A 13,870-nucleotide genomic window follows, 5' to 3' on the forward strand; every position below is an offset into this window, starting at 1 on the left:
AGCCTCGCCCGAATCGTAATTCTTTTTATTTTTACTTTCGAGCCATGTAAGGTATGCGGATGGGGTAGTAGCGTTCCGGAGACACGTAGCCAGCGGCGCAAAGCCGGCCCGCCCGCGTGGCCTGAGCCCGGGGTAGAGACAGGCCGTGCGCCTCTGGCCCCACCAGCCACGCCGCCCACGGTCGGGGCTGCCCCAGGTCGTGGAACCCTGAGCCGGCCACCCATGCCCCGCGGTGCCGCGGGAGACGAATCCATGCGGCCCAGCCCGGCCTCGTTCCCGGCTGCGACCTGGGAGCGCCTAGCCGAGGGGCCGATCGTTGTGCGGGGGGAGCAGGCAGGGCTGGTCCCGGCGGGTCCGCACCCTGCGCCCCAGGCCGCCCGCGGCCCGGCCCACGTTTTCCCTCTCTCCCGCTCCCTCCGCCCCCTGCGCTCCGTCCCTCCCCTTCGCTCCCCTCCCTCCCCGCGCTTCCCCTCCTCCTGCCTGGTCATGTGTCGCCTTTTTTTGTTTGCAGTGGAAACAATTTCTCGCCGCTCGACGCGCCCCGGCCCGACGCGCCGCGGCGGAGGCGAGCGGGAGGCGGGACGGGGCGGAGAGAGCGGCGGGGCCGGCGGGAGGACGCGCTGCGCGCCGGCTGGACGCCGCAGGTCCCATGCCGCGCCGCGACCCCCGCGCCCCTGCCGCCCGCACCCGCGGCCGCCCCCCGCCGCCCGCTGCCCCGGGCTCGCCGCGCCGCGCCCGCGCTTCCTTAGCCGGGCCACCAAGCGATGCCCACTGGGCGCCCGCGAAAGTTTGTCGGCTCCCGCTAAAGGGCAGCGGCGCCCCCGAGCCCCCGCGCCCCGCTCCGGCCAGGTGAGTTAGCTCCGCGCTCGGGCCGGCGCCAAAGCGGCATTGGGTGACTCGGGGTGGAGACGCTCGTCCAAGGCGGTCCTGGAGGCGCCCGTACCGCTCTCGGCGGGCGAGGGACTCCGCAGTTCCTGGGGGAGAGCGCGGGGCGGGAGCCAGGCCGGGTGGGGAGACGGGAGCCCCCGAGCGGGGAAGTTGCCGGTCCGAAGAGTTTCCTGCCCCGACGTGTGGGCTCTTTCCCGCTGCCTCGGTTTCCAAAAAGACGCCCAAAAGGAACAGAGTTGGTATTGTCCACGGAGGACAGGATCCCCGCCGTTCCGGGCGGGGGGGAGAGGGTGCTGATCCAGGGGACACCCCAAGATGAGAAACAGGCTCCTAACAAAGATACCCTCCCCCACAAACTGTGCAGGCTTGGCACTGGCAGTGAGCGTCTCCCGAGACCCCCGCGAGGCCCGACTCCTCCTCACCCCGGCCCCCTTTGAAACCCTCCTTGGGTCCTGGAGAAGTTGGGGGACGGCGGGCTTTTATTGATGTGCTCTTAAGGTTCGCAGCGGTGCAGCCAATAAAAGGTTTATGACATCTGACCAGCAGTGAAGGTATGCGAGCTCCCAATTGCCCTGTATGCAGGGAGAAGAGCAGTTTCCCCGTTGCTTGGCAACGCCGCTGATTGACACAGGACGCAGCCAATCGCCGCTCCCGCAGGTCCCCTTGAAATGTTTTTGACAAGTACAGTAGATGCTAGTGGAGCGCGTGCGTGTGCGCGCGTGCGCGTCGGAGAAGGGGCGGGGGGGGGGGGGGGGAGTGTTGTTTAGCCCCCTCCCAACTCGCTGCCCTGTTAGGCTTGGGGAGGATTTCTCAACTTTTTAAAGTTCACTTCGAACATCTGTTCAGAGCTGGGCCAGTAATGGCTTTGTCAGTTATTTGGAGACATTCTGAGAGCGGGCAAGAAACTAGCTTTCCTGCTACCTTTTCTCCGTTGAAAAGCAAAAAAGATAACGAAACACAAGTCATTAAAAAAACAGAGAGAGAGAGAGAGAGAGAGAGAGAGAGAGAGAATGAGAGAGAATGTTGTGGGACTGCAACCAATAGCAAACTGAGAAGTTGTAAGGAGGTCACTAGTGAATAACTATTAGAGTATATGATGTAGCAACCTTTTTGGCAGCAGAGTCAAAATGTTTGTCTAACTGCAGATTCACATGATCCCAGATTCCCTCCCCACCCCACCCCACCCCCCCAAATTGGGGGAAAAAAGATTTGGCGAATTATGTAGTTTGAGTATAATAATGGAAAACTCAGCTGTGGTTTCTGGAAACTTTTTAAAAATGGAACTGGAGTGATCAGCAGCTCTTGATATTGTGGCTATAGAATACGGGTTTATAGGGATGCCTTAACAGTTGGAGGGCATGGGCGGGGGAGGGACAAAAACAGGCAAACGATCCAAGGGAACTGAACCCCGTAACCCTGTTTTCTTAACCGTTTTTCTAAGAAAACCATATTGCTGGCAATGTTTGTTTAAAACAAAAGGAAACATGGAGAATAGCATGTTAGTTCCTTTGGGAAGCTACTGACAAACTAAAAAGAAAGAGAGCAGCATGTTGTCATAGCAACAATGCAATTAAATTACTGTCAGCCATGATATAATTTTCCTGTTTGGAAGCTCAGGAGGCGAAAAACTTTCGTCGAGAGCTAAAGTTGACTTCAGTGGCTGGGTAGTAGTTCTCTTACGTACTCTACTGTGTGGATAATCCTGGTTATCCAAAAATTCGTTTTTTTATTGGGATCTGAGGAAACTTTGAGAGAGACAAACCTAGTTTTGATTGTTTTATAAAGAAGGTAAAAGCGTTATCAGTCTGGTCCCTGTAAACCCCCAAGCCTCAAGATACTAGCTTATTCTTTAAAATGTGTCATGTGCTACTCAGGTTAGTACTAGTACATGACAGAAATAATAACACGGATGAACCTGAGGTATGCAAACTGCCCTGTTCCATGGGACTTCGATGCCCATAGAAGTTTCTTTGGAATTGGTCATCTCACAGCAGTTCTAGAGTTCCCCCAAGGCCTTCAGTCAGCAGGTTCTGTTTGTCCACCTTTTGGAAGAGGGAGGGTGCACCCGGGGTTGGTTCTGGGGCACCTGGGGTTGGCTGGGTAGTGCTCCCACACTGTGCTTTCTAGAATCCCATTTTCCCCAGCTGAACTGGCAGTTGTTTTAGGCGTAGTGTCAGTGGACTTTTCAAGCCGTAGAGTAATCATATTCTTTGCTTTTGATGTATTCATTCTTTTTTTTTTTTTTTCTGGATAGATTGCTTGATCTTCTCACTTGTGGGGGGAAAACATAGAACAGACACATTGTTTGAGTGCTCCAGACGGAGAGTGGGAGACCTGTCTTCATTATCTTTGCTGTTCTTTACATCTTACATTGAGTGCCAGGGGGTCGGGCAGCTTTGTATCTGCCGGGGTCATTCTATTTGTGGACTCGCCACCTCTTCAGTTTCTTTTCTCATCAGATATTTTACTCCCTGTTCTAGGTCATTGACAAAAATGGGGGCGGCAGCAGAAGAGAATTCTGTAGCAATTTTTGTTGAATTTGCCTTTCTTTCTTGGAACTTCCCTTTTGCTCTCCTACTTTTTTCACCAATCCTAATTTCAGTTAATGGCTTGTCTTTCATATTCCCATTTGTGTGTGTGGTGCCTGCACTCCTCACTTTTTCATTCAGAATGTAGTGTCCCAATAAAATTAAATGCATTTATTGCTCTAGTTCGAATCCAGAATTCAAATGTAATTAAAGTTAAATGTAATTAAGTGTTTGATCACGACTTGTGGAGGGGAGGGGGGAAATCAAATAAAACTTATTAAACTGATGCATACTGCGGCCACAGTTTTAATTCGGGGGTCGTTGTGATGGATGGGCCTTGTATGGAAACTCTGAAAACACTGGCCTTAAACTTAGAGGCATTTTCTTTTTTTGAGAATGGTTAACAGTGAGCCCTGTGACCCCAAACCACAGAGAGGGGTTGCGCATTGAGCTTATTAGGTAGAGTTTAATCACGAGGCTTGAAATATTTTTACTTGTGTATATGTGTTCGTGTGTAATAGATGAACTGAGGCAGCAAGAAATAACTGATTTTCCCAGAGTCCTAGTGAGAGTGTTCGTAGATCCAGGGAGAAGGCATTGTGGACTTTCCCATTCTTTTTATGGTGCGTTTGCACATTAAAGGTGCTGGAGATATTTCCAGTATTGATGTGTTGAGGGGTGACAGTCACTGCGCTGTGTGCACGATAGACCGATTTTACTTCCTGTGCATCTCTGTGTGGTAGAATTGTGGGTTTGCATTCCTTGGGGTAGGAGCCATGAGGTGTGTTCCTGTGTGGAAGGGGGTTCGTAGAGGGGGCAGCGGTGGGGGTGGGGACCAAAGCACTAGGAGGACTCGGCTGCCTTTCCGGTTTGGGTTTCACTGACTCTTCTTCTCTGTGGAATGTGTTTCCCAGGAGCCTTCACCTAAATGGGTCCAGTCATGCCTCCCAGTAAGAAGCCAGAAAGCTCAGGAATTAGCGTCTCCCGTGGGCTGAGTCAGTGTTACCGGGGCAGCGGCTTCTCCAAGGCCCTTCAGGAAGACGATGACCTCGACTTTTCTCTGCCCGACATCCGATTAGAAGAGGGGGCCATGGAAGATGAGGAGCTGACCAACCTGAACTGGCTGCACGAGAGCAAGAACTTGCTGAAGAGCTTCGGGGAGTCGGTGCTCCGGAGCGTCAGCCCAGTCCAGGACCTGGACGATGACACGCCCCCGTCGCCCGCCCACTCTGACATGCCCTACGATGCCAGGCAGAACCCCAACTGCAAGCCCCCCTACTCCTTTAGCTGCCTCATATTTATGGCCATCGAGGACTCTCCGACCAAGCGCCTGCCAGTAAAGGATATCTACAACTGGATCTTGGAACATTTCCCGTATTTTGCAAATGCACCTACTGGGTGGAAAAACTCAGTGAGACACAATTTGTCGTTGAATAAGTGTTTTAAGAAGGTGGACAAAGAGAGGAGTCAGGTAAGTCTCCGTGTCTGGAACTCGAGTGTTTCCTTTTTCTTTCTAAAATTTTCAGTTTCTCTCCATTAACAAATTGTTAAGGACTGTAAAGTCCCCACACTGAAGGGGCATTTATAAATGGGTACTTTGATTTCATTCATTTACTTGTAAACGTCCTCTTCCTTAAGCATATTAATTAAATACTGTTTTTCGTGTTTGTGCTGACTTGAGGTTTTCCCACTGTGGCATCTGAACGTAATCACAAAACAGTGGTGTGCACACTGCCTGCTTCTTCCCTCAGTGTGGATGGGTCAGTTTGGGTTTACAGCACAAAGGGGCAGCCTTTAACCATGAGATGTATGAATATATTTTTGAGGAAAATTGCCAGAAAGGGATAGGGGAAAATGGCATCAGTTTTCTTTCTGAATTTGAACTTGGAGAAGGGCAGTCTCTCTGGGACCCTGGAGCACATGGACAGCAATGGACATTGGGAGGCGTCATACTTGAGCATATTATGCACTAAACAAAGGCAGGCATGAATTGCCCAGGTGACTTTTTGTTTTGTTTTGTTAATTCTCAACAGAGGATATTTTTAGAGAGAGTGGAAGGGAGGAGGAGACACACAGAGAGAAACATCTATGTGTCTCTCAAATCGATTGGCTGCCTCCTGCACGTGGAGCCGGGGATCGAGCCTGCAATCAAGGTGTGTGTCCTTGACCGGAATTGAACCCGAGCACCAAGGACTGATGCTCTATCCACTGAGCCAAACCAGCTAGGGCCCAGGTGACTTTTGAAATCCGGTGTTTACCTAAGTGTTTGGCAACTTTGGAACTCCCTGAATAGGAAAAATTAGCGTAGGGTAAAGTTCCCACCAGAGACTGACTTAAAGAAAGGTTGAAGTTTGGTTTTAAAGCTTTTGAGCTCCATGGTCCACTAGAAGGAAACAGCTTTAATAATCTGCTTTGCCTTTCTCATAACGATATAGCAGGTACAATAGAAAGCAGGCCAACTGTGAGAGTTGGAACAGAAAATGGTGATCTACCTTGGCGTTCTGAAAGGTAATGCTGCCACAGTTACAATAAGCGGCCAGAAAGCGCTCTCTCCACAGTGACCATGCGGCTGTGTTTTCCAGCTTTGTTTTTCATTAATAGTGCTGATGGTCTGCATTCCCTCTTTTTGAAGTTCAGGTTCAGACACAGGACCGCTATTGTATGGGGTCAGCCGCTGCTGTGCAGGGCTGGGACCGTCTCTTTCTCTCCAGAAACATGTTACTGTTTCCATTAGAATCTTGAGCCTGAGAAAATTCTATTTGTCAATGGCATGGATGATTACGAATAAGGAGGTGGTGGAGCCATTTTTCTCCTTGCTGCTGCTGGACACGTTTGTCTGCAAATGCTGTTCACCTAGAGTTTATGTTCAAGGTGGGGAGTGGGCAGCGTGCAGGGTGTGAGGAGGGGCGATGCCTGGGAGGGGCAGATGTGGACCCTGGGAGCTTGCCTTTGGTCCCTGGTACAGGTGATGCCTCAGTGCGGTGTTCTTATGTGAGCATTCCTGTGTTCTGGGCCCGTCCTTTGCCAGAACACCTGTAACTACCTGTAACAATTGTAGGGTGCTGCCGTTGTCCCCAGGTGTCCACTTTTCTTCCTCCTCCCTCCCCTCCCCATCTCAGAGTGGGCATTTGGAGACCAACCTCTAAACTTGGCTCTGTTGAGTGGTTTTTTGTTTGTGTTTTTGGTTTTTTATTAATTTCAGAGATCAAGGGAGAGGGAGAGAGAAACATCAGTGATTGAGAGAAGATCATTGATTGGCTGCCTCTGCACTCCCCCTACTGGGGATTGAGCCTGCAACCTGGGCATATGCCCAGAATCTAATCCGAGACCCTTCAGGCCACAGGCCGACACTCTATCCACTGACCCAAACCAGCTCGGGCACTCTGTTGAGTGTTTTGAGACCATTCTTTGAACTTAGAGAAAATTCGCTGCTTTCATGTAAAGGGCCATGTCTGGTATTAAAAGCTCCCAAGTAGGTGGGTCCTGGTGATGAGAAAGGGAAAGTCCTAGAAAGCAATTTCAGGGTAGAATGTGGAGGAGAGAGTGGTATTCAGGTCCCCCAAAGCCGCATGTCACTGTTTAGGTCGGGCACAGGGCTTTTAGTTTGGTGAGAAATGATTGTGCAAGTCGCCACGTGCCCCGGTCTCGCTGTTTGCAGTCCTGCTGGTGCGCGCAATTCAGCAAACACACTGAAATGTTCAGTGAGCTGCTCCAGAGCGTGCAGAGCCTGCTTGGGTCCCTCTCTGGCCGTGAGGGTGGCACGTGGGTGTAGGGTGGTCTGTCCTGGAGAACCCTCTCCCCGATGCACCCTCCAGGGGTGACAGTTCTGAATAAATGCAGATATCACCTGTTAAGAGGGAATGGTTTGAAGGACCTAAGATTGTGAATCTTACGAAATGTTGAGTTCTGGCTTCCTAGCCACGCTGCTGACCTGCACTGACATGTTTCTGATCAGATGCCATCAGTTTTGCCTTGAGAGTTTGTTCCCAGGGTTTGTGGTGCTCTGAGAACAAAACAAGGAGTATGGGTTTTCTCTCCCTTTTTTTCCTCTTTCCTGGGGTTGCCCTGGGGGTAGCTGGGGGCCACTCTGGGACGCCTAGCCTGCCAGGGACTTCCTGTCCCCTGGCGAGCTGAGCAAAGCGGGAGGCATTCCCCCTGACACTTTGCCCAGTAAAACCTCCTTCACCTTTCCAGGTAAGCTTGTGTTTTCCCCAGGGGATTTTACTTGGCGGCAGCTCCCACACTGAGGTTCAGCTGCGGCACCTGACAGTGACTAAGTGCACCCGAATATTGGTGGGAAATAGGGGAGCCTGGAGGCCTTGCACATTGTATTCACAGACTTAGGCATTGCGCTTTTTCAAAGATTTAAAAGTGCAGAACACGGTTTTAAACTTGCCATAACTGTGAGAACACAGAATGCCGTATGATCCTTGCCCCGAGGGTTGGGACATGTACCCTTCTGGACAAGTGTGTCGCTGGGGCGTTGGCAGGCAGGAACGTACGACTGCATCGGAATCACCTGTGGCTCTTAAAATCCAGGGCCGTCTCTCGGCCCCTCCCTGGAGATTCCCATTCAGTGGGGGTGAGGTGGGTTGGGGAAATTCGGGGTCCTAGTAAGCTGTTTTCATGGGTGTTTCTGACGTGTAGCCAGATTTGAGAATCCCTCAACGAGAAGCTTTTGGGTTCTTTCCAGTGCTGAGATTTCATCAAGAACATACTCTCATGAATGAGCAAGTCAGGGAGAATAAATGGTTTTGCTTCCGTTTTATCTCGGTCTCTCCCTTTTTTTGGTTTTACCTCTTGAAGGAACTTGAGAGTTTTATTTTTATTTTTTAACCATGGAATTGAGGAGCTTTGCCCGAATCAATCAAGGTAGAGTTTCAGAGTTGGAGATTAAGTCTTATACCTCCTAAAAAAAGACCTTAGTTAGGACTATAAGATTAGCAAGTACTACACTCTCTGACTACTTATAAATGAGAGTAAAGGGCAGTTATTTATTTTTATCACCTGAATAATAAATGGTTCAGGTATGTGTGTTTTTATCTGTGCTTTTTCTCAACTTCCCTCTTGACACTTTAACAAACATACACACACATTGCTCTTTGAAAGACTGTGCAATCTGCCCGGCCAGTGTGGCTCTGTGGTTCAGCGTTGACCTATGAACGAGGACAAGCATGTCAAACTTGCGGTCTGCCGGCTGCAAGTTTGACATGTTTGAACCAGGAAATCACGGTTCAATTCCCGGTCAAGGCACATCCCCAGGTTGCAGGCTCCATCCCCAGTGTGGGGCATGCAGGAGGCAGCCGATCAATGATTCTCTCTCATCATTGATATTTCTATCTCTCTCTCCCTTTCTTCCTGAAATCAATAAAAATATTTTTTCTTTTAAAAGAGAAAGACTAGTCTGATGTTGATGAGCAGGTTCCTAAAACTCAGGGTACTGTTGGATGGTGGGACATGCAAAAACAGGATGAGGTGTGTAAGAGTGGTCTCTGGGGCAGGTGATGATCCTGTTTCCTCCCTGGGCTGGTTCTTCTGGGTCCACAGGCCTCATGGATGTATCTACCCAGTCTCTCCCCACATTAACGGTTCAGAAAACGTTGCATTCTCTTGGGCAGGGCTTTGTGGTACCTGGGTGAGTCTATGAGGTTCTTCTTCGTGGATGTACTGCCTGCATATCTGACCAACAAGAAACTGTTCTCAGCACCTCCCTGTTGAACTGAAGAGGCTTTGGGATTTCCCTTTGAAATCACTTTAGCTGCAGGATAATTCTCTGCAGTAAATAACATAGGAAGTTGGCACACTGACCTCCTATTTGAAAGTCATGAGTTTTGCTGCTTTCACAAATAGTGATGGGTTATTTGGATTATTCCATACTCTCTCACGGAGCCCTTCGTCATCTTAATGCTCTTCTTAAACCTTGGCAAGGTGATGGCAGGTTTTAGATTTTATAGAAAATTCCACGGCCTTCCCAGTGGACATTTTTTGGTACTTGACACAGACGATGGATATGTATATTTTAAAGCCTAATACGATATTTGTTTTGATGGTACTGTGCTTATTAGGCAGGCAGGCCTTTTGTTTTTACAGATTTTGGCTGCAGGCACCCTTAAAGTGTTTTATTCTTATTCCCACCCTTGTCATTTTTCACTTAACTTGCTGCTTCCCAATGAGTACACCTCACTGTCCCTGTAACAGTTTATCCCTTACCTACATCTGTTTCCGCACCAGCTTGAAGTTTCCCGAAGTTTCCTGATGTAGGGGTCTACTTAGGTTGTTCCTGTGGAATGCTTCCATGTTAGTAGGCCTTCAGGATCTCATTACTTACAGTTTCCGGGACTGCGAGCACCCTCTGCTTATTATTCAATAGAATTAGTTGGTGATGTCCAAGGTTAAAATAAAACATGAGATCTGGTTCTTACCTTTTAGGAACTTACATTCCAGGGAAATGAGACATGATACAAAATAAAAAGCACAAACCACCGCAAGTACAGGAAGCAGATCAGTAAGTGATGGGTGTCATTTGAGGTTAGTCAGGGAAGCTTCCCTTCCCCAAAGAGGGCCATCTGCAGCTGAGATGAAAGACAGCAAGAAGCAGGTTTTGAATATTCCTTTTGGGGGAGCACGTGAGTAAATTGCTAACAAAGATTTCTTCTGCTGTGGGAAAGAGCTCGAGATCAAGAATGGATTAGCTAGGATGAAATTTGACTGTTGTAGAAAAATCTACATAGTAGTGAGTAAACATAGAAGTGCATTGCTCCGTCACATAAAGGAGGTCTTGGTCAACAGAGACCCACCATCTGTCATTCTGCCCAGCTGTTCTTCGTTCATTGCTGGTTTCCATTCTCAGGCCTTCTCATGGTCCAACATGGCATCAGCTAGTTTGTTCCCATTATAGGAAGCAAGAAAGAGAATGCAGGGAAAGACACACACAAAAAAGTCTTATTTATTTATTTATTTATTTATTTATTTATTTATTTATTTATTTATTTATTTTTGCAGTTGTAAGTTTTTCCAGAAACCCCACAATCTGCTCTTATCTCATTGGCCTAGAGCAGTGATGGCGAACCTTTTGAGCTCGGTGTGTCAGCATTTTGAAAACCCTAACTTAACTCTGGTGCCGTGTCACATATAGAAATTTTTTGATATTTGCAACCATAGTAAAACAAAGATTTATATTTTTGATATTTATTTTATATATTTAAATGCCATTTAACAAAGAAAAATCAACCAAAAAAATGAGTTCGCGCGTCACTTCTGACACGCGTGTCATAGGTTTGCTGTCACTGGCCTAGAGTTTGGTCACATGACTCTTAGCTGCAAGGAAGTCTGGGAAAGGTAGTCTTCTAACTGGGCCCATAACAATCCCAGATATACAATGTTGGTTCTGTTACTAAGCAAGCATGGGATTTTCTGCCACAGAGGATTAGGTACTTCGGAGATGAATGTTTCTGGACCCAAGGGATGTGCTGGAACAGTATCAGAGAAAAGGGAAGGTGAGAAATATGTGGCCTGGGATGTTATGTAAATAGTGAGTATGCAGAGTTGGTAGGGGAACTAAGATAGGAAGGGGAGAACTTTAAATTGCTCTAGTAACTTAACTAAAGCAGACCCATTTAAAAAAAAAACAAACACATTTCAGTTAAGGTTTGCTTCAAGATATTTTGGTTAAATTGCATTTAAAAATCTCCAAAAGCAATAGCTTGATAGAGGTGATGATGTATTCTGTGCCAAGTATGATAAGAAGAAAAGCAAGGAAATATATGGTTGAAGATAGAGAGTGGTGTAAAGTTGTTCTTTTAATAAGAACTTGGTGGTTTGCTGTATGAGATTACCCAGTTCCAAGAACAAAATGAAGTCTGGGGTGGTTGCGGGGGTGGGGTGGGGGGGAGTGGATCTGGCACGCTTGTTTGAGTACCTTTGCTTGTGAACCCAGCAGGAGACCAGTAAATAGGGCAGAGTGACTGTGCTGTTCTCAGGGGGAGGGGCTCTCCAGTTACCCACCTTCTGTATTTTTTTTCTCCCAGCGTGGTGTGTAGGGTTCCCCTCTGGGCCTGGTGGGGTCGAGTTGAGTTCAGTGTTGCCTTCCGTTTATTGGAGCTCTGTGAAGTGCCTCCCAGAAGGCTGTGACGGAAGGCCCTCCTCTAGGGGCAGGGCGAACAGGTGATTTAACTAATGTCATTAGACAGAAAACTAATGTCATTAGACAGAACGTCGGCTAGCAGCACGCACGTGCTTTGTTTTTAGAAGGATAGGGTAGGCCAGGTCACGTGCGCGCTGACTGCGGTCATGGCTGTTGTGGAGGGGAGGAACACCCAGCACAGGCAGTGTGGCAGAGCTAGGGTGCAGAGTCACACTCAGTGCTCCTGGAATACATCACGGAATGCTGAGTTCCTTCCAGAATCTTCCATAGATGCAGTTATGTAAACTAAGAACCTCTGTTCATAGCCATGATTCTGAGAGACCCTGCAGAAGCTTAGTTTTGCAAAGTAAAAACTAGACTCTGCATGTACAGTACGAAGCCGCTGCTGTCGTTTTCAGCAGTGGTTCATTCTCGCCACACATGTTTGCGGAATGCTGGGCTGGGGATGCAGTTTTGACCTGTGACAGTTCCCTGGCTGTTTTCCTATCCTTGGGGGCACAGGGTGGGTGAGGGGAGGCACATATAGAACAGCAGGTTCATATATGTATCAGATAGTGATACACGAATGAAGAAAGTAAAACAAGGTAGTGTACTAGAGAGGAGTGGGGCTGGGGTGGGGGGAGGTTTCCCAGAGGAGGTGACTGGCTGTGTCTTTAATGAAAGGGATGAAGCCATGCAAAGACCTTGGGCAGAGAAAACATGCAAAGGCCCTGAGGTGGCAATAGCTTGAAATGGCCAAGAACCAGAAAGGAGGCCTATAGGAAGTGAATTACAGACAGGAGAATGAGACATTTAAAGGGACATAAGGCAGCGGTTCTCAACCTGTGGGTCGCGACCCCTTTGGCGGTCGAACGACCCTTTCACAGGGGTCACCTAAGACCATCCTGCATATCAGATACTTACATTACGATTCATAACAGTAGCAACATTACAGTTATGAAGTAGCAACAAAAATAATTTTATGGTTGGGTCACAACATGAGGAACTGTATTTAAAGGGCCAGAAGGTTGAGAACCACTGAAAGGGGAAAACATCTGTTTGGGGGCTAGTTTCAGTGGTAGGCTAGAGGTGATGGAAATGACATTGGCTTTGACCAGGATTGGGGTTCGCAGATGAAGGTGTATGGGTAGAAGTGGATTGGGAAGTGGGATAGAGGTTAGGGCAAACGTTCCCTTTTGACCATGTTAAATCTGAGATGGCTTTTGAACATCTTAAATGTTCAAGTTGGAAGTTTGATATGTGAGTTTCAAGCTCAATAGACAAGTCAGAGTAGAGGTTTAAATCTGGAATACATTGGTGCTCAGTGGGTGAAAACTAAAAAGTATTTCTGGATTAAGCCTCCATTAGAAAAGAGGTGAAAACCAACTTCTATTTCAGTTCTTTTGTATCTCCATTAGTGTTTGACTAGAGAATTATTTTGGGGTATGTTTAACATGGCAAACAAAAACAAAAGAGGTTTATGTTTAGAGGAAGAAATTCAGAATCATTGAAAAAATAACTTACCTGTAGTTATGGCAGTTACTGCCCGTAGTGTTTTGCAAACAGAAGAGAACAAACCTTTGCTTTTGGTAATGAGGGTGTAACTTCTAAAGGTGCTCAGGGCCAGCAGCATCTCCGAAATGATGAGAGAAATGCACTCCAGGAAACATCCCGTTTAGCAAAGTCCCCTACCTAACCCACGACTTCTGCGAGTTCCCTGCCATCTGGTCCCTGGCTGGAGAGAGGAATTTTTCTTGTATATGTGTCTCCATGGCAACGAGCTTGCAGTTGATATGGAAAGTAAGCAGTTGCCTTAGCAACGGAGTTGCTGATGTGGTGGCTTCCCTGCTTTCAGGGAATGGATAAGCTGACCAAACTAGTTTAGATGCATCACGTAGGGCGCCGTGATGTAGGGCTGCACACCCTGGCCCTGCCTGTGTAAAATCAGCCCTGCTTTCAAGGAGATCGCAGTCCCTCCCTTTTCCCGGAGGCAGGGCTTACAGAGGTAATAAATCAGACAAAAGCAGCTGCTGTCAGTTGAAATAGATTAGAAGACGGATCTCCTGGTGGAATTTATTTAGTTTCAGGACATATTTGGTTGCGAGGAAAAGAAAGCCCCCCCCCCCCCCCCCCCCCCCCCCCCCACGTGGGCTTAAGGAAAAGAGTGCTTGTCCCAAGCACATCATAAACAGTCCCAGGGCCAGTGGTGAGGAGGAGCAAAGCGCATCACGGGTCCACGGTGATTGCAGCTGCTCCCTCCACCCTCTGCGGCCACCTGCATGCTCATCCCTGCCCTTCTCTGGGGACCTGGTCCAGTCTCCTCTTTGCAGCC

At 48.4% G+C, this 13,870-nt stretch overlaps 1 protein-coding gene across 4 annotated transcripts in view; it reads left to right on the forward strand.

Annotated features, from left to right (window-relative positions):
- Positions 1-13,870, forward strand: part of LOC139009746 (forkhead box protein N3) — a 237,760-nt gene that overhangs the window by 188,365 nt on the left and 35,525 nt on the right. For 3 of the 4 annotated variants that reach the window (XM_070413857.1, XM_070413849.1, XM_070413873.1), the window contains one exon: positions 4,331-4,887. In XM_070413857.1, the coding sequence (XP_070269958.1) occupies positions 4,345-4,887 (543 nt within the window). In that variant the 5' untranslated portion in view covers positions 4,331-4,344. Of the gene's footprint in view, positions 1-734; positions 850-4,330; positions 4,888-13,870 lie in introns of those variants that run through there. The other variant, XM_070413866.1, reaches the window with a different exon arrangement.

The sequence above is a fragment of the Myotis yumanensis genome, unplaced genomic scaffold, assembly GCF_028538775.1.
Source record: "Myotis yumanensis isolate MYYU_CA2020_CCGP unplaced genomic scaffold, mMyoYum1.0.hap1 SCAF_1, whole genome shotgun sequence".
NCBI classification, from domain to species: domain Eukaryota; kingdom Metazoa; phylum Chordata; class Mammalia; order Chiroptera; family Vespertilionidae; genus Myotis; species Myotis yumanensis.